We start from the raw sequence: 27,186 nt of genomic DNA on the forward strand, positions 1-27,186 counted from the left end.
CTGTGATATAAGGTAATCTTTATATCTGGGGCGAAAGGTGCATCCACCATTTCACACAGGCTGCAATGGCAGGCCTGTAGTCACAGTTTCTATGGGGGACACCTTGTGTACCAGTGCCCTGGGTACCTAAATACTGTATATTAGGGACTTCCATGGGTGTACCTGTATGCTGATTGTGAGGTGTAAAAGTTACTTACCAACTACATTTAGGGGAGAGAGCACTGACACTAGGGTACTGGTTAACAGCATCCCAGTGAACTACAGTCTAAACATACTGACACCAGGCAAAAAGTGGGGGTAACTGTCAGAAACGTGCTACTTTCCTACATTGTCTACCTCAGAGAAGAAGCAAAATGTGGCCAGAGCTAGCAATGCCAAATCATCGCTAAGGAATTATTAGAACTTGAAGATTGTAATCGCAGAGGTAATTTGTGAACCTAAGGGCTCTCCGAAAACTCTGAAGGTGAAGAAAATTCTTGTGTTGAAATTCTTGAGGCCTGGATACCAAGAACCTTGGGGATTCAAAAGGTACATAGAATCCCCATGGGCAAACCAAGACTCCAATTTTCCACTGGGAATCACAATCCATGGGATGTCCTTTTTCGTCCATTAAATTACAGGCACACTGAGGCAACTCTTGCCCATATGATGAAAATACAGAATATTCAATGGAACGGCTCCAGGATTATTATCACTCAGGGCTATTCCAAGGAAAGTGTCTCCATCAGAAAAGGTTTTCTGGCACTTCGACAAACACGGATTGTTAGGACTCACACGCTTCTTGCTGCACCCTCACAAAATAAATCAGCATGTATGAAGAACAATAAAACATGTCATGAATGTGTTTACAGTACAGCACTTCCCTGTAACTTGTGAGGAAAACTACATTTGCATGTTTCTTTATTTTGATAAAAGCAAGTGTTGTCCCTATTTGTGAACTGTGTGCCAGGTGGTTTATGGAGACATCAAATTCCTTTATATGAATCATCAGAAGGGTTTGATGACTCATCACCAGCATGTGTCTGATGACTCTTCACCAGAATTCCTTCATATGAATCATCAGAAGTGATTGTAACTCATCTCCAGTCTATAAATAGAACTGCCAAAGTGTTTCCTGTGCTTGGCTTCGAGTCTTCCTTCACTCGCAGGTGTTCCCGGTTCAGATGGAGGTTCCGTGATTCTTTTCTCAAGTCGTCATTTCATCGGAGCTTCCCTCTCTGGAGCAGATTACTTTCACAGCAGCAGCAAATTTACGAACAGTATTCTATCTCCCTCAAATAATCAAAAACATTCCAGGAGAAGTCGGTTCATGAGTAATCCCCCTATCGTTCCCCTGTTTTCAACCTTCTCGAGGTTAATGATCTTTTGGTGCATTATGAAAAACATTTGTTGATGCTGAGAAACCCATGATACAAGACTATTTTCCAAAGACAGCTTGAGAAGTATTTTTAAAGGCAGCATTGAAGTTAAGTGTTGTGAGCTCCTGAAAGCATCGCTCGACATCTATGCAAAATTAGACATTTATTCTGATTATTTTTGGAGCGAGTCTACTGTGCGAAAACGAATAACAAAAAACAAATTCATAAGTTTGATTTTTTTTTATAAATAATTTTTTATTGATTTTTAGGCAAATGAGAAAATAAAGGGTACAAACACAGTAAACAGAACACCCATTGGTGCGTGTGCGAACGGTCAAACCCCAGGTCACTTCTGGGCTTTCAAAAGTAAGTCTTATACAACAGTAAATGAGTAAAGGTCAATAATTAGTATTTCAGCAACAATAACATGAGGGTGCCTACTCTCCAAACACACCACTTCCCTCCTGGGAGCCCACTATGCCATCCCATTTCCCCCACACTTTAATATACTTATTAGGGCAACCCCTGGCTTCGTATACCAGCCTCTCGCGCTGCGCGCACCAGTCCATCCCACATCTCCACTTGATCAATGTCGGCGCCACCCCGGCTTTCCACTCTGTCATAATGTCTCGCTTGGCCACCAGACACGCCACACCCAGGAAAATTTAGTCTGCCCTCCTCAGACCCAGCTAGCCCATGACTCCCAGTAAGAGAGACTGTGGGGCCATTTCGATATCTTCTCGCAAAACCTTCGAGGTCTCCCCCATGACTGCCTTCCAGTAAGTCGTTATCACTGGGCAAGCCCAGACCATATGGAAGAAGTCCGCCTCTGGACCAGAGCATCTAGGACAGTTGGCTGTGGCTCTAAGGCCTGCTTTGTATAGTCTAGAGGGGGTGAGGTATGCCATGTGTAGGTAAAGGGTCTGAAGTAAACGGAATTGTGTGGCCATCGTCAGTACCCGAGGTGCCATCAGTGCCTCCGCCCAGTCCTCCTCTTCCATTGGTCCCACTCAGTCCTCCCATTTCCGACGGAGCCCCACCATAAGTTTGATTTTATAACGATTTTGGTGTGAGTTACAAAAGTGTGTTTAATAGTTGAGCATTCAAGTGTTAATGACTGTTGCGATTTTGCTGACAGACTCAATGATTGCTCAGTCGAATGAGAATTATTTTTATTTTGCTGAAAGACTCTGTGATATTTGTAGTTCTTTTGTTTTTGATCTGTTTTTGGTCTTAGAAATTCCTGCACCAAACCCTGAGGCAACTTTCTTAGAACAACAGTGATGCTCCTTTGTGAACCAGTGTTTTGGTTTCTCTTCCCTTCCCAAATCCCTGTCCCCTATCCCTTTCCCCTAGAGACTATTTGCTTGTTCCCTGTTCAGTTCAGATACGAGAATAGTGTTTAGGGGTGAGGGTTTTATTCTCTTAACTCACGCGGGGACCTGGAATTCAGTTGAGTGGACATGGTCTTGTCAATGAGAGACCATTCCATACCATTTGGCTTTGCTGCTCCGGCAAAGTCCTGTATCACAGTCAAGGGGAAGGCAATGTTCTTTCCAGACCCTGCAGATCTCCAGGAATATCTAGACTCTTCGTATCAATCGAATATTTGGAAACATAGATAATATGGTCTTCGCAGTCATGATGGGTGTTGCTACATATCCTTTTTTCCTTGTTTGGCAGAAGCAATTTGATGTGTTCATTTTTCTTTTCTAATCGTTTGCAAATTGATAGATTGTTTCAACTACTAAATGTTACATTCTGCTTTCTTTTGCATACAAAATATCTTATGGTTTTATATTTTGTTTATATTCCTAGATATCTTGCTGATTGTTGAGAATGGATGCAATTAAGATCATTTATTACCGTTGTCATGGATCATTATAGTTGATAACCTAGATTTTGTATAATTTGATTAAGGCCATAATCAATATTGTCCCTAAATGTTAAATGCTCAATCATCCCATTAAAAGAAGGAAGGCTGGGGGCGTGGCTTCGGGTGACAAGATGGCGGTTGCACTCTAAGAGTGCTCCGGACTCCTCCGTCATCTGCCACTATAAGCCCCATTCTTCCCACATCCTGCCTGTCCCTAACACAACAGCAAACCCGCTTGAATGATCTGCAGGGGAACAGCGGAGGCCAGCTGAGGGTCCGGGCCCGAGCGAGGGTGCTGGCCTAGTGGCCGCCGGAACGGCCTAGGGGAGGAGAGACGACCCCTCTGGGAAGCGGCGGCGTTGTGTGCTAGAGCCGCAACACTCCAATTAGCGGTCTGGCCCGGCAGCCGAAGATCGGATTCCGGCCACAAGAGGGGCTAGGTGACGCGGATGATCCGGGTGCGCTGTGAAGTGAACAGGAAGGCAAGTGGTGGAGCAGGAGTGACGGGGTGTCGCTGCGGCCTGCCCAGGGCCCAGGCTGAACAGACTAGAATGGAAGGTAAACAATAGCGCCATGAGAGCGCAAGAAGGCCTGACGCCCAAGTTGGGGGCTGGGGTGGTCCGGCTGCCTGTGCACGCAGACTGGGGTCCCCTGAGAGGACGAACGACTGGCCTGTCCAGAGGCCTGGACTGGGCCGGCCGGGCCAGAGCAGAGGAGTGGCATGGCCTGCCTGGGTTAGAGGTGCAGCGCGTGTGGCAGCACGGGCCCTGGGAGGCCGAGGAGGAGCCTGGACAGCCCTGATGCCCGCACAGTGAAATTTGATTGCGGGCAGGAGCAGGGCAGTGGAGGTTGGAGAAGGAGCTGAGATACCAAGACTGCCATGACCGTGGGCCCCCTGGAGCCTAGCACTGACTGTAAGCAAGTGAGAAGCATCTGAGTGGGTGCTGAGATAGGGACAAAACATTGGAGGTGGCCAGCGCAATACAAGGTGTGGTGCAGAGAAGAGAGTCAAGTGAAAAGATTGAGGAGAAGTGATGGTCGGGCGGGTGTGGGCCGCAGGTGCGATGTGAGACACTCTACTCCTCGGACCCGTGGTCGCCTCCCCCTCACCTGCAGCCCCCATTTCCCTCCCACTGATCCCTGATGACTATGTGGTCCCTCATGACTGGGCCCTAGAGCGCCTCCCCTGCAGCGAGTGACAATCACCCAAGCCCTGCAGTGATAGCCCTGTGTAATCCTATAGAGGTATGCGGGGGGACGGAGTGCCCAGGACCCATAAGCTTACCATGGGGAAAGACAAAACTAACAAACCGCCACCAACGTCCCAGCAGCACATTGACCAGTTCACCACACAGACAACACACAGGGAGGGGTGGCACGTTACCAGAGACCCCTGTCGTGGAGGGAGAGGGTACGATCCTGCAAGTCATTCAATCCTCGCAATTAGCTGTTGAAACAAAAATTGGTGAAGTTCAGGAAGATGTGGACCTACTGTGACAAGACCTGCGGACAGCAGTGGGCCGCATCAAAGAAACAGAAGACCAAGTCTCCCTAGCAGAAGATGAAATCACAGACCTTAAAACCAAAGTCGTCCAACTGCTGACCCCTACTAGTGAGCTTCACCATAGAGCTGAGGATGCCGAAAACCGTTCAAGACGCAATAACTTGCGTTTCATTTGCTTCGCAGAAGGAGCGGATAGACCCAGGTGGTCGAGTTTCTGGAGCACTGGATCGGATCCTGGGTTCCGGAGCAACAACTGTCCCCTTGGTTTGCCACCGAGTGTGCCCTCAGGGCACTGGCGCCAAGACCCCCGCCGGGAGGACCCAGATGACCAATGATTGCTAGATTTTGCAATTTTAAAGACCGCAACGCTATCCTCAAGGAGGCAAGAGTGCACCCGGATCTCTGTGGACAACCACAAGATCCTTATCTTCCCAGATTACACCAGAGAAGTGCAGGCTAAACGTCACTCCTATGGGAGAGTTAAGCAAAAACTAAGAGCAATGCAGTTGTCATACATGCTTCTTTTCCCTGCGCACCTTAAAGTCCTCATGGATGGGAAATCCTTCGTCTCTGACTTGACGGAAGCTGCATGGGACAGGCTCACTGAAGAGCATCATGTCATCCAGAAGGGCCTTTCCCGCCGAGAGGAAATTTCCCCGTGACCTAACCACAGCAACTCGCTGGGTAACGGGGCGGATGCAGATGAACTCTGTCCCGCCGTAGGAAGCGGAGCGGACCGACTCAGTCATTTGAGGAGAAGGAACCAACGAATCCAAGTCATCCAAAGGGACTGACTGCATCAGGTGGCCCGGAAGAGAAAAGACCCATGCCAAACCACGAGGATGATCGCCTTAGCCAAACTAACTCACTGTCATGAGACATAAGAACAAATTGACCCTATGCTACTATAACGGAGGCGAGAGGGAGGTCTCTTGACTGAAAACTGAAGCGGGTCAGGGGGCAGCAATATTGCAGAACTCTGACTATATGGAGGGGTCCACCACTCCACACCTATAACAGACACCTGGATTTTGAGATTTTGGTTGTGTTTAGGGGCAACAGATGCTTCAGGGATGGAAATATGGGGCGGTTGGGGGGGGATGGGATGAAGTAAGAGTGGAACACTCTACTGTCGTGCTATGGTTGAGTATTGTTTGTACTAACGTTTTTCTTTCAGGTGGTCACACCGCGGCCCTAGGGCCAAAGCCTTACGTACATCAACACCGGATCCCTGCACACACTGGAACTCTCTAAACTGGAATGTTAATGGTCTCTAAGATAAAATCAAGCGCTCTGCGGCCTTAAACGCCCTCTGCCATTTTGCCCCTTCTATAGTCCTACTTCAAGAGACACACTTGCTTGGCACCAACTGCCCTATGCTCGCACGGGGTGGGTATGACAGAGTCTACTATGCGGGCTACTCTAGAGGCTCTAGAGGGGTGGCTACCCTGCTGCACCGCTCACTATCCATAGTGATCACTACATCCCATCTATGTCCGCAAGGACGCTATGCCGCCGTGTCGGGCACACTCAGCGGACGACCGATTAACCGCCTGAGCGCTTATGCCACTTCCTGGAGCATTTGAACGATTCCTGGAGACTCTCCAGGAGGTGGTGGCAAAGCTCCCCCCGGGATGGGCCTAGGCGTTTCTCTGGTTACTGGTGCGCGGGGTCTCTGACAACGCACCATTTCTTGTCCAACTGCAGCAACAGCGTAGCCCAACGACCATTGTGGCGACTGAATACCTGCCACCTCCAAGATGGCGACTATGTTCAGGCCCTAAGAGACCAGCTCACCCAATACTTTGCGAACAACTTGGGGTCTGTGCTGTCACCGGGCAAAATATGGGCTGCTTGTAAGGCCAATCTCAGGGGACATGACAAACATCTCCTTCGAGTAAGAGAACGAACGAAGAACCAGCAAGTGACAGGCCTCAAGGCCCAGGCGCTACGACTTGAGCGGCAGCTCTCCTCCAACACGCACGCATCCGTTACTAGACAGCTAAGCCCAATTAGAGAGGAAATCCAGCATCTCACCCTTGAAACTGCAAAGCACTTCTGGCGATCCTCGAAGGCCTGCATGTACGGATGGGGTGACAAAAACAGAAAGCTGTTGCACTGGCTGGAGAGCAGGGTAGTCCCTGAAATTGTTGATGGATCGGGTGCCACCTCCCAGACGCCCCACGATATCGCGCAAAGCTTTGCCACTTACTATACAAGACTTTACAAGGAAGGCCCCAGACCCCAATCGGAGAGGGAGGCCTCCTTGCTGGGAGACTTGTCCTTCCCTAGAATCTCAGCAGCGCGGAGACATGACCTCGACAAACCAATAGTGCTAGAAGCGGTCAAGACTGCTATTTCGGCTTTGGCCTCAGGTAATACTCCAGGCCCTAACGGGTTTCCGGTGGAGCTTTACAGCAAGTGCAGCGATATCTTGGCCCCCCCACCTGCTGAGCATACATGAGGAGGTTGAACAGACAGGCTGTTTTCCCCCAGGGCCTCAATCAGGCCACCACTGTGGTGAACCCAAAGACCTACCCTCCATCGCGGCATTGTTCTGCCTACCACCCTATCTCACTCCTTAACACCGAAATTTAAGATTCCATCTACGATATTGGCCACCAGGCTGGAGAGGGTGCTACCCTCACTGATCCACCCAGACCAATGTGGCTTTATGCCGACTAGGAGAACCAGGCATTGCCTTAACCAACTGCATGCAGCGCTGGCTTATCGTGGCTCCCTGACTCCTCCCCTGGTGCTCCTTCTCATAGATTTTGAGAAAGCGTTCGACACAGTAGACTGGACGTATCGCTCCCAGGTGCTTCTAAGTGCCGGAATCGGCCCTAAATATCGGGGACTGGTGCGGCTCCTTTATTCCAATCCAACTGCTCGGCTGCAAGTGAATGGGGTTGTGTCGGACCCCTTTCCTATTTGCCAGGGAACCCGCCAGGGGTGCCCTCTATCCCCACTTCTCTTCACACAAGCAATGGAGTTGCTTGCGAAGATTATAATAGAAGACCCATTGATTGACGGATGGTCTTGGCCCACAGGGCGTGAAGACTGTATAGTGTTGTATGAGGATGACATGCTCCTGTACCTGAATAACCCGGCCAGTTGCCGTCCCCGATATTTGCGACTACTGAGGCTGTTCTATGAGTCCTCTGGCCTGACACTCAACCCCAGCAAGTCCATGCTGGTCCCAGTGCATCCTGCAAGGGATTGCTATGACTGGCAAGACAATATTCCTATTCGACGCAATAGCTTGCGATACCTGTGAGTGAATGTGGCCCTTCTGCCCGAATTGGCCTGGTCACTCAATGTCTCACCACTCAGCCAGAGGATATGTCCTGGGAAGGATAGCACTATTTAAAATGATGGTTCTACCCCAGTTCCTTTATCTTATCCAGAATTTCCCCTGACAGATACCCAAGAGATTTAAAGAAATGGATGTAATAGCGTGACAATTCCTATGGTACAAATCTCGCTCTCAGTTTGCATTCTGCAAATGTCAAAGGAATGTGTATGAACGGGGGTTAAGAATGTCAAACTTATATCTCTATTACTTAGCAATGCACTTACTGGTGATTAATGACTGGCTGGGGGATGGTTGGTCGGATCCAGCGTACCAGCTCGAACTCCTGACAATGTGCTTTCCCAGGCTGCTTGAGATGTTGTATGATAACCCCCTGCCGCAGAAGATTCCGGAAGTGACAAGGTTGATATTGCTGGGGTGGAGGGCGGCACAGGAGGCGATGGGATCATGGCTTGGTGAGGTCTCCGCCTTAGAGGGGTTCCAAAAGTGGGACCATGTAGGCATTTCACTTTTGGGGGACGTCTGGATGGGCTCCCATATGCAGTCCTTTCAGGAGCTTCAGAGGCAGTAGTCGCTCACTAAGACCCAGTTTCATAAATACCTACAACTCAGGCATGCATTGAGCGCGTACATCCAGGCTGGCGCGGTCCTCCTTCGGTTTAGTCCTGTGGGAGCAAAATCCCAGATGGGGGTGGGTGGGTGGGGAGTGTCTTAGCTATACCGCACCCTGGTCACCAACACAGCTGAACTGTTTGATAGGCTTTGAGAGAGGTCAGAAAGCTTGCTGGGCCGAATAGAGCACGAGGATTGGCGGGATGCCTTGATGGCCCGAGGAACTTAACTATGACTACCCGCCTTCGTGTGGTACAAACATAATATTTGCATACAGCATACCTCACGTCCGATAAAATGCACAAAGTGGGTCTCTGACCCCATGCGGACTGCCCCCGCTGTGTAGGCCCTAACGCAGACTTCTACCATATAGTGTGGGTTTGCCCACACATAGCAACCTACTGGCGAGCGGTCACAGCTGAAATCTCCAGGATCCTGCAAGTGGAGGTGGAGGCTGCCCTGCTACCGCTCCTTTTGGGTGTCCTGGAGGGAGTGGGGACTAGCAGAGCAGAGCGGGCCTTCTTGGGGGCGATGTGCCGGGTGACCAAAAGGGATATTGCATCCGGCTGGAGGGCAGAGACGGCACTGGCGATTGCTCAATGGCAGCGGGGGGGGTTTGGTGGACTGGTGAGCCCAGCAAGAAAAGCTGGTATATGAAGCAAGAGGGTGCCAAGCTAAGTGTAACAAGGTGTGGGGGAGGTAGAGAAGGACATGGGAAATCCGTGTCAAATGACGTGTGTGTGTGACGACATCTGAGTGACGTTTTCCTGAACATCACTATCTGCGGTGATTATGTACGCATGCAAACTAAATGGGATTTGTACACTAATATGCCTAAGAGGTGCAGATGTGACCTATTGCTATTAAGTTATGTAAAAACTAATAAAATTGTTTGTTAATAATAAAAATAAAAAAAAAGAAGAAGGAAGGAAGGCTGTGGACTACTGCGATACATGTAGAAGAGTGGTGTTATTTTACTTCAGAAGACACATCTAAAATCTAAAATGCCCAATTTTATAGTCCATGGATTGCTGATATTGGTATCTCTCTAGCTCTACAGAAGAAGAATGCAGTCATCACCCTGTTCTGCAGACAATCTAATATATCACTATTATCTCACACACATGACAAACACGGTATATGGCTTATTTTGAGAGTTTTTTATTGTTAATATTTATGCACCCAATGATAGTGCAGTCTCCTTTTGGAAAGATTTGGACAAACAACTATGAAAACTTCCTGATGATCTCAGAATTGTCCTTGGAGGGGACGTCAACCTTCCAAAGGCTGGCAACTTTGATAGAATATCTGCTCAGAAAATTAGAACTACCAACTCCCATGAATGAAAAAAATGTGTTGTAATAATTATAACGTAACTGATCTATGGCGATTATATAAACCTGCAGGAAGTGATTATACTTTCTATTCACCTTCTCACCACTATTTCTCCAGAATAGACTACTATTGATGAGTAAACACATATTACAACTAGCTCATTCCCCCAAAATGAACCTCCTCTTATTTCAGACAATGCATGTATCTTTAGACCTCAGCATAAATTACCCTTCTCTGCCTCCTCGCCAGTGGCGTCTAAATGATATACTACTTGAAGATGAGGTCACCAGAAGAGAGATTGAGTTGGCTATTGATCACTTGCTTATAGAGAATCATATCACAGATACATCATCCTCCATTAGGTGGGACGCTCTTAATGCTACCGTGAGAGGGGTCATGATTCATCAAATGTCACATAAAAATAAATTGGTCTCTACATGTCTTTTGCAGTTTGAGACAGACATCTCGAAGTTAGACGATCAACTCTGTCATTCCAAAGGATCAGAGGCCTTATCGTACTTAAGTGCTCGACAATATGAATACAATCATATTTTGGGTAAAAGAGCCAAGAAATTGGTTGAAGTTGCTAAAGCGAGTAAAGTTTGTCATAGAAATAGAGATGGAAAAACTCTTGCAAATGACTTAAAATACAAAAAATCTAAAATACTTTTACCTGCAATAAAGAACTCAGAAGGTAGCTTTATGTCGGCAACACATGACATTCTAGAGACCTTTAGGGCTTTTTATGCTAAGGTATACAACTCTAACAAACCTGCCCCATCCCACTCCACAAACTAATATCTTAAATCGTGTTCCCTATCACAGATCTCTCAAGATGAACCTCAAATCAGGGAAAGCCCTGGGCCCGGATGGATATATAGCCAAATTTTATAAAATGTTTGCTGAAAAACTGGCTGGACCACTTCAAGCGGTGTTCCATTATTATGCCTCTTCGGGTTCTATAACTGGCTCAGCAGTTGTCATATCAAAAGAAGGGAAGGATAATCTTGATGTTAAAAACTATAGACTAATTTCCCTTATTAATCTGGATTGCCAGGTATATTAAAAAATACTGGCTCGCAATTAGAATCTGTAATACTGAAGCTGGTGCCACAAACTGGATTCTTAACAAGTAGACTTGCCTCTGACAATATTAGACTATTCTGTCATGTATCAGAAAAAGCTAAATTAGCACCCACCCCAACAGCCGCTCTCACCTTTGACCCATAGAAAGCTTTCAACAAGTTCTCCTGCCCCTTTTTGCAGGCAGTTCTACACAAATAATGTTTGGGAGAGGAGTTTATATGGATGGTTATGGCTCTATCCTTTGACCCAATGGCAGAGGTCAGAGTGAACAGCCATCTCTCACAAGTGTTTACTCTATCTCAGGGCACTTGATAACAGTTATTTCGGAGTTGCCTCTAAAAGGGGAGATCAGACATTCAGTAACTGAAAATAACAGAAGGGGTGAAAGCGGACTTCCTTTTATGGGCTACCAATGCATTGCCAACAGACAACATACACAATAGCAGGGACAACAGTCTTCCAACTTCTCCTCCCCTGCTGCAGCAGCTGACAAGTCACTTTAGTTTGTTTTCGATGGACCTTGCTATGTCCTACCCTTCATTTCTTCATTTCCTCTTCAACCTGTTTTCCTCCTACACCAGAATGCACTTCAGAGGAGCACTTACAGATTCCGATGCTGGACCTACTTTTTTTTGTTCTCCAAAGGTGCCACAGAATGGGTACCGGAGAATCGCAAGGGATGTTATTGCCATTATTTCCTGACACAGAAAAAGGATGAAGCCCTCAAGCCCCTTCTCAACATTTGCCCGCTGAATTACATTCTATTGAAGGACACATTCAAGATGCTCACACTAACTGTCATGCTGGCAGGTACAGAACAAGCAGATCCAGGAAATGCAGGACCCATATTTTAATACACATGTCTTGTTCAAAGTAGGCAAAGAATACTTTCAGTGTGCCATGTTGCCATTCGGCCTTTGCTCAGTCCCTCAGGTGTTTATGAAAGTGATGGGGTGGTTGCTGCCAACCCTTGAAGTTTTGGAGTGTATGTATTCCATACCTCAACAATTGGCTCCTCGTCACAATCACTTTCAGACCTAAGGATTATGTGGTGGCTCTGCTGCCTTTGACCCTCTCTAGAATAGTCTCCCTTTTCCCAAAATGTCTGGACCCATCAGAGCGAATGTCTACTAAGGACTACTGTATATCTTACCTTCTCAAGACTACAATGTTACCAACATCCTTACAAATGAAATCTGTAGAATACAGACTAACATGAATTACAATCAAGTCCTATCTGTCATGCATGGTTTGTGGCAAAGAAACTCAGATCAGGGACCGCCGGCAATATCTTGCTGGCCATCTCCCAGAGAGCATATGTGTATCTGCTGAACAAGCATGCTTCATTTAGGGACCTTGGGGCCAAACTTGCAGATAAAATGTTCTTTTGGCAAACGTTTCAACCTGTTTGGATTCCCTGTCCACAGGAACGGTCAGGGAAGGGTTAGGTTTCACCTTGCTAGTGGAAGCATGCCTAATGAAGCTCTCAAATGCAGGGTTTGTTGTGTAGTCAAACAACTGTGTTACCGGGAATAGCTCTATGTTGCCAAGTTACTGGTATGCTAAACGGTGGGTAAGCACAGGGCTTTGACCATGTGGCCATTAACATGTTACTAAGGGCCTCATTAAAAGGAAGAGGTCAAAGGGCCTCGCTGAAGATTCACTGTGAGAACATCTGACTTTGTTCCAATGAAGGGCAACCTCAGTGCCCTACTGGCCACCTGTGCATACACAGCACTGTATTCCGTTGAGGGTCCTTGTGGAGAGTCAAGCTCGTTTTCAGATTTATCTATCCCACAGGCACTTTGTAGGTGTAGGTATAATGCATCATCAGCATAATGAGGAGGTTAGCAACTCCCATATTTTTATCATCAGTATCCTGAGGGACACTACCTAGAAAATGCACATTGTCATTTAAAGCCACAAAGAGAATGGATCCCCTGCTGTGAGCTGTATCGTTGTAGAGCATTAGGTTTAGAGTCAGGCTGACTGACAAGTGATTGTGCTTTTGTAATCTCTGTTGAGCTTGGGACAAGGCTGGTTCTGGAGCTGGTGTGGAAGACTGTACTGAAACTGGTAAATGAGTCCCAAGGGGACAGTCTGCTTCGAAAGAGGACCCTCCTGCGGTAATCTGACTGGATGGATCCGTGCGGCTCCTTAAGGCGCAAAGGCACCTCAGAGGCAACCGATACTTCATTTAAAATTTGCAGAATGGCCTCCTTGTAGGATGCAATCTGCTGCGGGGTTTACAATGGCCTGGGAAACTCTGGCTGAGTCAGGATGAATTGAGAAATGGGCTCCAAAGCCACAGAGGTAGAATGGGTACGATGTTCATCTTGGTGGCATTGGGCCTTCTCTTTAGAAATAGAAAGGGGGTGTGGTCTGGCTGCCGAATAGAATGGCCGCCTGACTGAGGAGCTCCGTACGCCGGGCTGGGTCGGGGCCTATGGAGGGGGCGCCATCCTACGTTACGAGCCTCTCCCGCTGTACTTTGGACCCTCAAGGAAGCGGCGGGTTCGAGGGCTACAGAAATCCGCACCACAACGGCCATAACTGCCAGGAATCGTCCGAGTGCGGCCTAGCGAGGTGCGCCAAACCGCAACCTCGATTGAGGAGAGGGACGGAGGGCGTAGGCGATGTGGTGGAGGCCGGGAGAGCCTCTCTTCGGCCGCGTACGCCAGCTTGCGACCCGCCTCCCCAGCGAAGTCCAGGAGGGAGAGGTAAGGGGTGCATGCCCTCCCCCTCCGTGCAGCAGCTCATCTACCTGCCCAGCGGTGTATCACGGCTCGACTGAAGAGCCCCGCGGGAGCCTTGCAGTGCGATGGGCTAGCACCATTAACTGTTACCAGCAGGGTGAAGCATACTGGCCCCCTCTCCTCGCCAAGGAAAACCGGCCCTGGCACTCCAGTTCTAGGGGCCCATTTGGAGGCTTGGCAGGAGCACTGCTGAAACGTATGCAGGAGGGGGCAGCGTTACTCTGCCCAGAGCTCCCCAGACAGGAACAGGCCTCAAATTCAGCGTTACTCTGCCCAGAGCTCCCCAGGCAGGAACAGGCCTCAAATTCAGGAGACTTGACAGGGGGATCTCCGCCTTTGCGACGTGGCTTATTCCCCCAGTGGAGTATTACGTAAGGTAGGGCCACCTACCTGTTTGTAACGGCGCAGCGACTGAGGTCCCAATTGGCCAGTACCACCTGGACTCCTCACTACATAACCGTTCCTCTGCCCTCTACACTTTCAACCCCGCATTAGTTTGACAATCAGAGGTGGATCTAGATATAGTATGGTCTGACCCCAGCAATCCCGGAGACGGGGTTCATTTCCACCCCGATTGTCTATACGTAGAGGCGAGCACGCAACCTTGTGTTAGGAACCGCCTTATACAGTCGTGTGGCCCACTTATTATGTGTGCAATCCTCGTCCACGCCCAACCTGCTTGAGAGATCCCTTACAACGGCCACAGAACCGGTAACCTTGCTGGCTATGCTACCAACATTGTGAAGCAGGAACGGGGTCCGACAGTCCCATCTCTACCAGGTAATTCAATTCATCTCTAGGATCTTCGCCACCCTGGGGCAATGCCAAATGGGAAGTCTTCCGGCAAACACCCCCGTCAGCTGTTGTTCTCTGAGGCCATTGCACAACCAAAAATCATGGCAACACAGACGGTCCCTCCATGTTCCGCGTCTTCCCCAGCTGACCTCCCTGCGTTAGAGGTGATAGACTGCATATTGCAAGAGATCGCTATGGCGGGACGCTGCCTGGAGCCAATGGATTAAAAAATAACAGACCTGACTGTGGCCTCCTCTTCCATACGGGCTGACATCGCTGGCTTCCGGGATACGGTAAATGACTTAGACCAACGTCTCGCAACAGTGGAGGGCCAGGTAGAGGCACTGCCTGATCAAGAGGCAGAGCTGCGGTCTCTACGGGTAAAGGTAATCGATTTGGAGGACAGGAGTCGCAGAGACAACGTATGCTTTTTCGGCATCCCGGAACACAAGGAGGGCTCTGATATCAAAACTTTTTTCAAAACTCTCCTGTGCGAGCTTACTGGTTTGGAGTTCTCGCCAGCATTGGAGTTCCAAAGAGTCCACAGGATTGGCCCTTTACACAAAGCGACCTCCAACAAGCCGCGTCCTATTATCGCATGTTTTTTGCGGCATGAGCAGGCTCGCCAGATCAGCTCAGCAGCCAAATCGCAAGGCCCTTTCTCTCTAGAGGGGCTTGAAATTAGGGTGGCGGCAGATTTCTCCAGAATAACAAATGAAAAGCGGAATGCATTTTTCGCCCTTCGCCCTTAACTCAGGAACCTGAATGTTAAATATGGTCTTTTTTGAACCAGCTTGCATGTGGATTACATATAACGGCAAATCCAGAGATTTCACTGAACCTGCAGATCTCAGCTCCTTCTTGAACAGCCTTGCCCCACATCCCATGGACATTACCTCCTCGCATCCAGATTTTGACTCACTCCCTTCTGAGGATCTCTTCGCTGCTCAGCCACCACTGTCTCAACCTCAGTGTCCAACCTCGCAAAAGAGGCAGAATCAACGACCACTCGCTTAAATCGCAGGATAGTCGTGACCATGTCCTCCAAGCGGTGATTGTTCACACTCAGGACAGAGACAAGTCCTGTTCCCCCTTAAACCCAGTTATCGAAGAGCACCCATGATGCTGGACCACAGGGAGCTCGGAGGACTTCTCGCTCTGTACCCAGAACCAGGTTCTTCCCCAGTGGACAGCTAAGTGTCAAATTAAACTATTATTATCATCATTGTCTTCCTCCCCGGTGGGAGGGGGTTTAAGAGGGGTCTAGGACGGTGTTAGGTTTTCATGTTGGTGATATGTCTGAGGTGATTTTCTCCTGCTTTTAGACCTGCTACGAGACTAGCTTCATTGCCAACACTTTGCCACCTTGGAGGTAGAATTATGGTTGGAAACACAGCAGCTGTAGCGGATACAAATGTTCTGTTGAAGTGATATCGCATATATTACCTGATACAGAGTTATTTGTTTAATGTTATTGTTTCTCGTCTGACACCGACTATAGTATGTGTACTATGGACCGACCTATGGTTGTGGGTTATGATTCTACTGCCAGACGCCGTCCGCTCCTTCTCTCCTGCACTGCCTCACCTGAGTTTTCTATTCTATCTTCCTGTAGTATTCTAGCCACGGGCGTCTTCTCTCCACGAGATGAGCTCCCGATGGCCCCTCAGCATTCTCCACGTCCCTGCTAAGGGAGAGATTAGTTTACCCCCTCTCAATCATTTATTCCCACTTGCCAACTCGGAGAGATGTTCAGTGAGCATACGTTGTGGGATTTTGGTTCTCACCCCACGCTTTCCTAGGGCCATCAATCTCACTCTTTTTCTAGATATTCCCTAGGCCGTGTTACACAGCTACTCCCCTGCTCGTTGCCCCTGACAATGGCGGTCATGCCTTTGCTGATTCCCGAAGCGGACTCCGTTGGCGATGCTGGCACTAGTTTGAGGTAACATAGACTCCGCCCTCTTTAAGTGCTCAGCAGGGTACTACCTCCCGATTAACCGTCTAGGTGACCGGCCAGATTACACTCTTCTCTGCTACACTTCTTTGTAACACCCTCCATCATATTTCATATTTCTTAACACATATTACGTTATATCCCGCTTTCCCACACTTCATACCCCAAGCTCTTTATGCCTGCACCTTACCGCACAACATTACCTCTCAATGAGGCTTCTTTGCAATCCCATCAGACAGCATGCTAATTACCAGGCCCCCCTCCTCCCCCACCTCTCGGCGCCTGCCCGGTGTGCAGGCCTTACAGGTTCCGACCCGCAGTTTAGCGGGGCTTCTGGTGGCGAGATCCTCCTTGTTCACGGACGTTCTCACTATTTCTTCCTTTCCCTATATTCATTTATTTTCTTGCCTCTCTTTTCATTCTTCACACTCCTCCTCTTCCTTCTGAGTTTATCCGATTGTTCACTCTTTCCCTTCTGTCTTAGTGTTTTTTTATTTCTCTTTGTCTCTCTTTTTCCCTGCTTCCCTTACATGTTTTCCCTTATCCCTGCTTTGCTATTGCGTTTGCTCGATTTTCTTATCCCCTGTGACCGAGAGTTTTACCCACACCTTCCCCCTTTCTCTATTTGTTTTTTCCTAGATTACGCCTGCTTGGAGCTTCACTACTCCTAGCACCTCCTTTCATTTCCTGTATCAACAAACGCAAAGCCCCTCGCTCTTCTCCGAATAGGTTGTTACTACACCCAATAATCGGATCGACAACCCCGCTCACTGTTCTATCTTGGAACGTACATGGTATGCTGCACTATATCAAGCGTCACAAGGTCCTATCTTATCGCCATTAAAAAAAAAAACGACATTGCTGTACTACAGGAAACACATTTCTCCCCATCAGAGTCAGGAAAACTTCGTAGCGTGTGTGGGCAAGGTGCTTTTCAGCAGAACACCATCTGTACATAGTGGGTCGCAGGGTTCAGGGCCGAAATGCGGAGTGGCGATACTCATTTGTCAATCCCTACAGTTCCGGCTTCTTAAGACATGGTGCGACCTGGAGGGACGTTACGTTCTTGCTAAGCTCACCTTAGGCTCTTCTACAATCTGTATTGGTTCCATTTATGCTCCCACAGGCTCCAAACTTTCTTTTTTTCCTCTCTCTCAACCGACTATTGACACAGATTGGCGCCTCCCAATATATACTAGGTGGGGACTGGAACGTAGTGCAGGACGTCATCCTGGATCACTCAAGTGGTCTCGACGTGGGCAACAACACAGACTGGGCCCTTTTACGGGACGTCCTATCGGACATTGGTCTGTTGGACCACTGGTGCCTCTCCCATCCTTGCGACCGAGAATACACTTTTGTTTCCTCGGCCCACTGGACTCAATCTCGGCTATCCTATTTTGTGATCAACCATCGGTTATTACAGTCGATTCGAATGTCTGAAATTCTTCCGGCCGCACTCTCTGATCATTCCCCGGTTTTATTGGCCCTGGAGCTGGGGATAGCCTCACCCGGTCGTAAGCCTTGACGTCTTCCAAATCCCAGATACCGCACCCCGAAGGGAAAGGAACAACTTAAATCACATGTTGCCACATATCTTCAGAATAATAAGGGCTCGATCTCCTCGCCCCAGCTACTATGGACGGCGGTAAAGGCAACAATTAGAGGACAGCTCATGAGGGATGCGGCCATCTCCAATGCTCAACGGAGGGATCAACAGAGCAGGTACGAATGGTAACCTTACTGCGATTCCTATACGTTTTGGGCATGCTACCCTTGCAAATAACCTTATCCTTTCCTCCGAGAGATAGATCGTTGCATTCGAGCTTTCATCTAGGGGTCCGTGCATCCACGGTTACCTAGATCCGCTTTGCTAGCCAGGCGCGAGTTTGGGGGTCTGAGTCTTCCCTCAGTCGAACACTACACCTCTGTATTGCATCTCTCGCAAATGGTCTTTTTACTCCCGGAAGTAAGAGACCCGCCACTCTGCGTGGAAGTAGAACCAACGCTTTTGCGTTCCACATCAGGCCTCCAGATACTAGTATACCAGGATACCAGTATACCAGCGAATCACCAACCCTATGATTGGAGCCATGCGAAATGCATGGCGGCAGGCACACTGAGCACTGAAAGTGGACCCCCACATCCATGACAGGGCCCCAATATGGGGCAATAAAAGTTTTCAGATTGGGGGAAAGACTATTTTCTAGAGGGAGTGGTGTTTGAAAGGTCTCACACGAGTGGATCAGTTCATAACGGGGGACAGATGGTAGTCGTTCTCGGAACTCAGGGAGGAATTCGACCTTCCTGAACATTATTCGTGGCACTTCATGCAGCTTAGACATTGCCTGGCGAGACGTCTAGGGAACCCCCCTCGGCGACTTATGCAATCTCCGATACTCCAATACCTGGAAACTTGGGGCCAACTGAAGGGGGCTGTATCTGGACTGCAGGCATTGTTAAACCAACATCTCTTCTCACTCCCCCTCCTTAATTCCCTCAAGAATAAGTGGCAGGCGCGTTTACAGTTGGAATACAAACTAGAGGATTGGGCAGACTTATTCGAGGCCAGAGACCGAGGTGCTCAAGAGGCCCGCTTGAAATTAGTTCTTTTTAAAACGTTGCATGATTGGTACTGGACTCCCCAGAAACTGCGTACTGCAGGATTACTGTCTCACGCCTCCTGCTGGAAATGCCCGCACGTTCGCTATGACTTGCCCCATATTTTACATGATTGCCCGGCCATTCAGCCTTTTTGGCGGTTGGTGGGGGACACCCTTAGAGAAACATTACCCTTGCCGTCTTCCCTCACCCCTTCCCTTCTATTACTGGAGGACTCTATAATCTCTCCCGACCGCAATGTTGTTTATTGCACACCGCACTAGCAACAGCAAAAGTTTGTATCCTCAGGCATTGGCGTGCGGCAGCCGCCCCCTCCCATGAGGAATCTGATCACTGCAATGTACCAGGCAGCCTCCCACGAACGACTCATATATGACTTACAGGATAGAGCAGACTTGTTTTTACAAACGTGGTAGCCCTTTTTCTCTGGGTCAGCGAGCTAAGTATTTCCTATGAGAGGTCGCAACTGACTGAATGGGGTTCCGCTTCTTTGATACACTTGCTATTACTCGTCAGCATGTTCTTACCCCTTTCGGTTCTGTATCAGCCCCCACTGAATGCATGCACACACCCCTATATGTTCTCCGCCTGGTCCTATCAAGAATGCACCAGTCACATATCCCTATCTCTCTTTCTCCCCTTCCCCTCTTCACTTCTCCATCCCCTATATCATCTTCGTCATTTTCATTATCTATTCTTTTCCATGTCCTCGTCGGTCCTCCTCTCCTTTGTCCTATGTCCTGTTCCCTTCCCCCCATTTGTGTGGTTCTTCCCCCCCCTCGGTCACTACCATTAGCATTATTATTCTCAATCACATTCTCACTTGCGTCTTTGCCCTCTTTCTTCTTATTCTCACTCTCTCTCTCGTTATATCTTTCCCCATTCCTCCTCTTGGAACATTTCTCTTGCCCACGCCTTTGTTGTTTCCTCTTTCATTGTACACTCATAGTTACGTTCTTCTCTCTATGCTTTTCTGGTTTTGGGTATTCTTTATTCTTCAGATAACCACCCCCCTCACTTGTGATCTTTCAATATTAGTTTCCTCTAGCATCCAGGGACGTCTACTCTCATTGCCTGCATTACTATCACTGGAGTGCAACTCCACCTCTGTCTCCCCCCCCCCTTTTTTCCTTTAGGCTCCCTCTCAGGTCTTTCCTTCCCCAGTCGAGGGGAAGGATATTGCCTCCTCTTGCAATCCACTTGGGAAACTGTTCTCTGCCCTTAGTTTGTATCTTTTAACTAGAGATCTTACGGAGTTGTATTTTCTCCATTATTCGGTCTCCTCCTATAACATCCTGGTGCTCCCCGTCCCTTTCGGACACCTAGTGATACGGCGACTGGAGATGGCAGGTTTGTTAGTTCCATTAGGAACACCTATGTCCGTGCCCTTTATTGGGGCCAGATGCGGGGCAGAGGGAGGATATTATAATGTTATTATGTTAGTATTACAGTGCTGTACTAGTGCTACATCATTGTGTTATTGAGTTCTTGCTTTATTGTTTTATTGTATTAGGGTCATGTACTAGCGTATTCTTGTGCTACTGTGCTATGGCTATTTTCTCTACAATATTCTGATAGTACTTGAATGCCCTGGACGTAGATACTTGCCTAATCTGCCTGTTATCTTTGTGTGATAACAGCAGACTTTAAGATATGTGAGGTACACGAGTCTTGAAGGCTTGTCATCTGCTTTTTGCATTTTACTTTGGTTTATGAAAAAAAAAAAGTAAAAAAAAAAAAAAATGAAACAGAGTGGCAGGATGTGGGTGGAGTATTGCTTCCTATTTTTAGGTTTGCATTTGGACTAGACTTTGACTTACCCAAGGACTTTGAGCAGGAAGTGGACCGTCCACAGAAGAGGCACAACAGGAACTAGGAGCAGGACTTGTGCTTTGCCTGCAACCTCTTCTTCTACAGCGATGTAGAGCTTCGCCCCCTTGTCCCAGATCACCTTTTGAATGCATAAGGGCACACCAGTTACACAACTTAAAGAGCTGTGGCCGGAGCCCAGGCATCAGAAAGACAACTTATGCGGGTCTGCGACTGATGTCTGCTTTGTGCATTCGCAGCATGGTTTGAAGCCTGGTTTTGTAGAGGACATTTTTGCCTATCACACTGTAGAAAAGCTTTGGATATCGTTGAGGACTGATGAAAATGGGGAGTGGAGCTCCAGTCCTGTGTTGGAAGGCACAGAAAAAAAAGAACTGAACTCTGCACACAAAGAAAGGGTTGGTTTTATATCGGCTCGACTTCATTACTTCAAGGGTGGTGCCTTATGGTACCACCTTATAGAGTGCACCACAGCACTGCTGTGAAGTTTTCCAGATACAGTCCGACACGGGGGAAATATTCAAAAGGTGAGGAATCTGCAGTTAGAAATGTCCATCAAAATCTCAGTTATTGCTCTGGATGTTCTTTGCTCTCTTCCTCCACACATTTTTGTATCCTCTCACCCTTTTGTGTTATTTTGTTTGCACTGCCTTAGTTACAAGGATGAATAGAGTTTATCTGGATCCAACTAAGAATTAAATTAGGGCTCTTCACATCCACTTGAGTGGGAGGACCTTGCTACATGAGTGGAAGGATTTGCAAAAGTCTGTAGCTAAACAATCAGATATGAAAACCACTGAGATATTTTATTATAGTGGAAAACCATGCAAGGTTTTTCAGTACAGTGAGCCTGGATCTCACGCATCCTTCTTGCAAATGTTAAAGCAATTAAGAAGGCATCTTTCCACGTCAGGAATTGCATGCCTACATCACGCACAGGTTTTAAAGGTAGACTTGCTGATTTAGAGAGCACTTGGTTCAATCCCAACAGAGGGAAGAGTCATTTTTCTGAGCCCTTCTAATAAATCTCCAGCCATTGGAACTGTAAAACAATATGCCCAACACGAACATATTTATACATTTTAGTGACAATAACATTTTTATACATTAAGGGCTGAATTGTAAGCCAGATTTAGACAGATATACTAGTACCATCTCCACTTGGCATGTGCGTGGGTAGGCTGCCTCATTTGGCAGCAACTTTAATAAGGTGGAGCTGCTTTTACTGTTCTTTGAAACACCATTTCGTTGATGTCAGGTCAACCATAAGTGTATCACAACCATCTACAGACAGGACCACAGCAATGGTTTGGTTTGAAAGGGAAAAAGAGACGATTTCTCTAAGTTGATGCAGCTTGTTTGCTGCAGACCCTAAGCCAATTTTCGGCACTGGAAGACCTTGAGGAGTAAACGGTCGAGGTAAATAAGATTCCTTCTGAAGGATGGTCAGCCACTACCACAGTCGTGCACCATGAAATAGCATAAGGAGGCAAATTCATGTCAAAGGAAGTACATTGTTTTGGTTATATGTGTTGCCGATTCTACATCTCTGGTAGCACTTTGATTCTGGAGGACTGGAATAAAAATAAAATGTATTAAACCCAGATCTCTGTCACTGGGGGTGAATGTTTGCATTGTTCAGCATTCTGTCCATTGTCTGTTCTTTTTGCTTTTGTCGCTCAAATTGGGAAGGGTATGCCCGACTTGGGTCCCGTGCCCACTGTGCCACTGGATTCAAGCTAGCCTGGCTGATGAGGGATGATACCTCGAAACCAGTCCCAGGATGCTGCCTTCCGGTCCAGACAGGACCTGGCCTGGCAGTTTGGGCTGGACTGTTCCCATGGGGAGCAAGGTCAAAACTGATTTGCATATGGCTGAGTCCCAACTAGAGTGGCGAGGTGGGCAAAAAAAACAATGGATTAAACCCAGATTTTTGGGACAGGGGGTGAATGTTTGCATTGTTCAGCATTCCATCCATCAACTGTTCTTCGTCTGGTGCGTGAGCATCAGCGCCATTGTTTGCACACAATAAGTGAGTACAAAGATGGAGCACTGAAAAAAAAGGTAGATGGTCATGCAAAAGGGGAAAGTGCAACAACCGTAGTCACCCGGGGAAGAAGGTGAGTGCCTGTGAATCTACAGCACTACATCCTAAAACAGATGCTTACAAGGTAAGTAACATATTCCGTTTCTGGCATGTGTTGCTGTAGAATCACATGCTCTGCAAAGACTGTAAAACAGTATTCACCTAAGCAGTGGCTAACCAGAGAATATTGCTGAAGATTGAAACAGTTCATAACACAGTTTGGCCAACATTTTCTTGTTGACATGTTAAGATATCCAACCCTGTAGTGTCTGGTGAACGTGTACGGAGTGGATCAGGCAGCTGCTTTGGGGACGTTGCCAAGGAAGGCCATAGAGGTCCCCTTCTTGCGAGTGGGGTGCAGTCTGGGAGAGGCAGGAAGTTACCTTTTGGCCTTAGCGTAACAAGTTTGAATACACTTGACAAGCCACCCATCTGCCTAGGCCATATTTAGAGATATCCCTTTAGCCGTTCCCTTTGTTACCTCCCCTAGAGTAACCCTGTGTGGACTGCTGCTGTTGTCACTGGTAAAAGGAAGGCGAGTCAGGGGAGGGGGTTTCAGTGTGGCACAATGGTTAGAGCGGCAGACCCTGATGGAGAGATCAGGCCCGGGACCAGGGTTCAATTCCCGCCGAGGCGGGTCTTGGGCTCAAATCCCTTGGACTAGATCATTCTCGCCTCGGTGCCTAATCGAATTATTGGGTCCCACTCTGTAACTCTGGCCAATAGCTTGCTTAATCTTCACAACGGCCCTGACAGCGCTTGGATGCCTGGCTTCACCCTGGGGGAGCCCAGCAGTGGGCGCCCCACAGGAAAAAGCCAGGAGGAGTTCCACAGCGGTATGCGTACAGCGCCTTGAGACCCTAACAGGTGAGTAGTGCGCTATACAAGTGCAAAGTTTACAGTTTTTAACCTGTATAAAAGGAGCCTCGGGGACAGGGTGCCATGTTATTTAATGTTCTCTAGCATCTGATCAACATGCTGCCCATAGAGATGTTTGCCACAGAATGGCAGATTTAGTAGATGCTGTTGAACATCTGGCTTGAAGCCAGAGCCATGTAGCGAAGTGTGGCGCAGAATAAGGCTCTGGAATTGATTTCCCTAGCTGCAGTATCAGCTGCATCAATGGTGCACCTAATGTTAATGTTTGATATCATCTTGCCTTCCAAGACAAGCATGTGGTCACACTGTCTATATTGGTCTGGGAGGTGCTGGAGTAGTTCCTCCATTTCATCACAGTAGGCTCCACCATAGCAGGAGAACAGGCCAATTGAATTTGCAATCCTCCAATTCATGGCTGATTGTGCAGGGACTCTTGCCTGCTGCACCAATCTTCTGGCTCTCTTTAAGGGTGGGGCATGGGGTTGGGGTGAGGGGGAAATAGGTGGCAGTCACCAGTCCCTTAGGCATTGGTACATTTGAACGTTGTTTGGACCACCAGGAAGTCTGGTGGTAGCATGAAAACGTGAGGAGGATCCTTCGTGGGCATGACCTCAAGAGTTGAAATAGGTCTACATCAACCTTCTAACGGGGTTCGGTGACATAACTTGGCTTCATAGTCCTGTATTGCCCTAGGCTTTATCCTGATACAGTCCCAGCAGGGCTGAGTTACGCGAGAACCCTAGGCACCAGAAACATACTTGGTGGGGGTCTGTCACAAACATTTGCTTGTGACAGTCCCTTCAAAGTTTAAACCGTGAAGTTTTGTGTGGGCACATATTCCCTTGCAATCTGAACAGGAAATAGTTTATCACAAGATAAGAAAAAGGTTGGGAGCGAGCTCCGGATCCACATCCGAAGGTGCGGAAAGAAAAGCACTGACATGAGCGTGCAGGGGTAATGCATATATGTGGCTCCAATGTCACTTCCAGAGCATGACGAAGTCAATGCAGAGCCACACAACGCCACTTCCTGTCGTGCGGAGCAATGCTGAGAAAAATCTCCAGATCCAGTCTGGCACCTGAGGGCATTCACAAGGTAAGGAATCTGTGGTTGGGAATATCAATGAGAAATTAATATTTTTCTAGGTCATATGTCCAACCCAAATTCTTTATCAGTGCTTTTGTAGAACCCTCACTCCTTTCTCAACCAGACTTGAAAAACACTAGTTACGTTTCTCAAACTCATACTATATTATAATTAAAAGCATTACAAATGATAAACTACTGATTACAGCATTTCCTTTTATCTTACCGTAACCTCTCTGTTGCAATCACTTAAATAGGGATTCATGAGATCCAGCCTAATGAGCTCCGTCGGCTTGCTTAACGGCTCACATGGCATTGTTGAAAGATTCAAGAAAACATGAACTGGGACCTAAAGTGGAAAACATAATTGGAACATTTATATTTTACACCTTTAGGCACATTGGTGACACCAATTAAACATTTTTGTTTCATCTACAATGGCTACAACGCACACCTCAATGCCCCTGCAAACTCAAAAAAAGTGTGTGTCCCTCCTTATAACTTTTGATGTAAACATTTCAGTGATACTGACAGTTCTTTTGCATTCTATTATGTTGCTCTTTTAGAAAATGAAAGATACAGCTTTATACTGGTAGATCATCACTAAGGCTAGAAAGAGAGGGGACAACTAGGTCTGCAGCTTCCATCAAGGGAACAATAACAATGTTTTTATGAAAAAGGGGAAACTGGTAGCTTAATCTGAGAGAACAGTGACAAGATAAACATAGCCTGCTACCGAATTATAAAGCTGATCTCTAATATTCCTAAAGGGAGATATTAGCAGTCTGCTTTCACTTCCCATTAAGGCGTTAATGTTGTTTTACATAACATATATTAGAATATACTGGTGGATTGCTTTTCAAGAATTAATCAGCCATTTAATAAGGAAGTGTGTATGTATAGGTAACCAAAGTAGTTTATTTGGTGAGTTATGGTAAAACTTGGAGGCTATCAAAATTAACCTGACCCTGACATGCTCAATTCCCTCAAGTAGAAGAAACCTTCATGTGGTAAGACCTTTAATTTAATGGAACAATACCTTAATAAATATGCCCCCACGAAATTCCAGGAATTACCATTTGGCATAAAATGGTTAGGTTTTGTGTGATATATGCAAACACAAGTAACACACATTTATTGCTAGGGGAAGACGGCATGATGGAGTCCTTTTATTTGAAGTAAAAGCTTGGTGATTTGGCTGTAGGAGTATGGGACATCTGGTGAAATCAGCAAGCTAAACTTTTTTTTTTTGCACAAACTAATTTGATATCTTGAAAAGGTACTGAACAGGTAACCTGTCTTTGGAGGAGAAGTCCGATAAGTACAGGAAATAGCAATCTAAACATAAAGAAAGCAAGCCTTCAGAAGACCAGCATTTTGCATAATTTACAAAGCTATGTATAAAAAGTAATTATCCAGTTAATCCCGGCTCTCTTGTGAGATCACTAGTTTGGCCAATAGATGCAATTCGGTCTCAAGCACCAATTTATGGAGATAAGCCTTCAGGACACCGCCTTGAATGCTATGTTTCTTTCTTGATTGAAGGGAACAATCAGTCTCTATAGGAGATTTCTCCTCCAAGCCTTTTTCGTTACTCTGCAGCGTTCCGCAAGGGTCCTCGTTGAGCCCTACCTTAGCCAATATTTACATAACTCCTTTCTTGAAACTGGTAAGGAGTTTGGGATTTTTTGACTGTCTCCTATACTGATGAAACCCAAATTGTGGTACCTATCACCAATGACACTGAAGAGGTAACCTTACGCTTTACGTACTGTTCGTCCGCAATTGTCAACTGGATGAGCTCCCACTGCCTAAAACAACTGAGAAGACTGAGGTGCTTCTTTTTGGATGGGATACATCCTTCTGGAATTCCTCATGGTGGCCCGAGTCTCTTGGCTCCCCATCTGATCCACTGTCAAAGTGAGAAATTTGGGCATCATCTGCGACCCCCACCTCTCCTTTGCTGATCAGACAAGTCAACTTTCCTCATCCTGTCTTTTCATTCTAAGAACTGTGAAGAAAATTATTCCTTCTCTGCCCTATGACTTGCAGAAAACTGTCATTATGTCTTTGGTTCATTCACAATTGGACT

At 47.3% G+C, this 27,186-nt stretch overlaps 1 protein-coding gene across 2 annotated transcripts in view; it reads right to left on the minus strand.

The window, feature by feature from the left end:
• The window catches only part of PRMT9 (protein arginine methyltransferase 9), a 249,634-nt gene that overhangs the window by 15,740 nt on the left and 206,708 nt on the right, over positions 1–27,186 (minus strand). For both annotated transcript variants that reach the window (XM_069242627.1, XM_069242628.1), the window contains one exon: positions 25,321–25,443. In XM_069242627.1, coding sequence (XP_069098728.1) covers positions 25,321–25,443 — 123 coding nt within the window. The remainder of the gene's footprint in view (positions 1–25,320; positions 25,444–27,186) is intronic.

This window comes from Pleurodeles waltl, chromosome 1_2 (assembly GCF_031143425.1).
Source record: "Pleurodeles waltl isolate 20211129_DDA chromosome 1_2, aPleWal1.hap1.20221129, whole genome shotgun sequence".
Taxonomy (NCBI): domain Eukaryota; kingdom Metazoa; phylum Chordata; class Amphibia; order Caudata; family Salamandridae; genus Pleurodeles; species Pleurodeles waltl.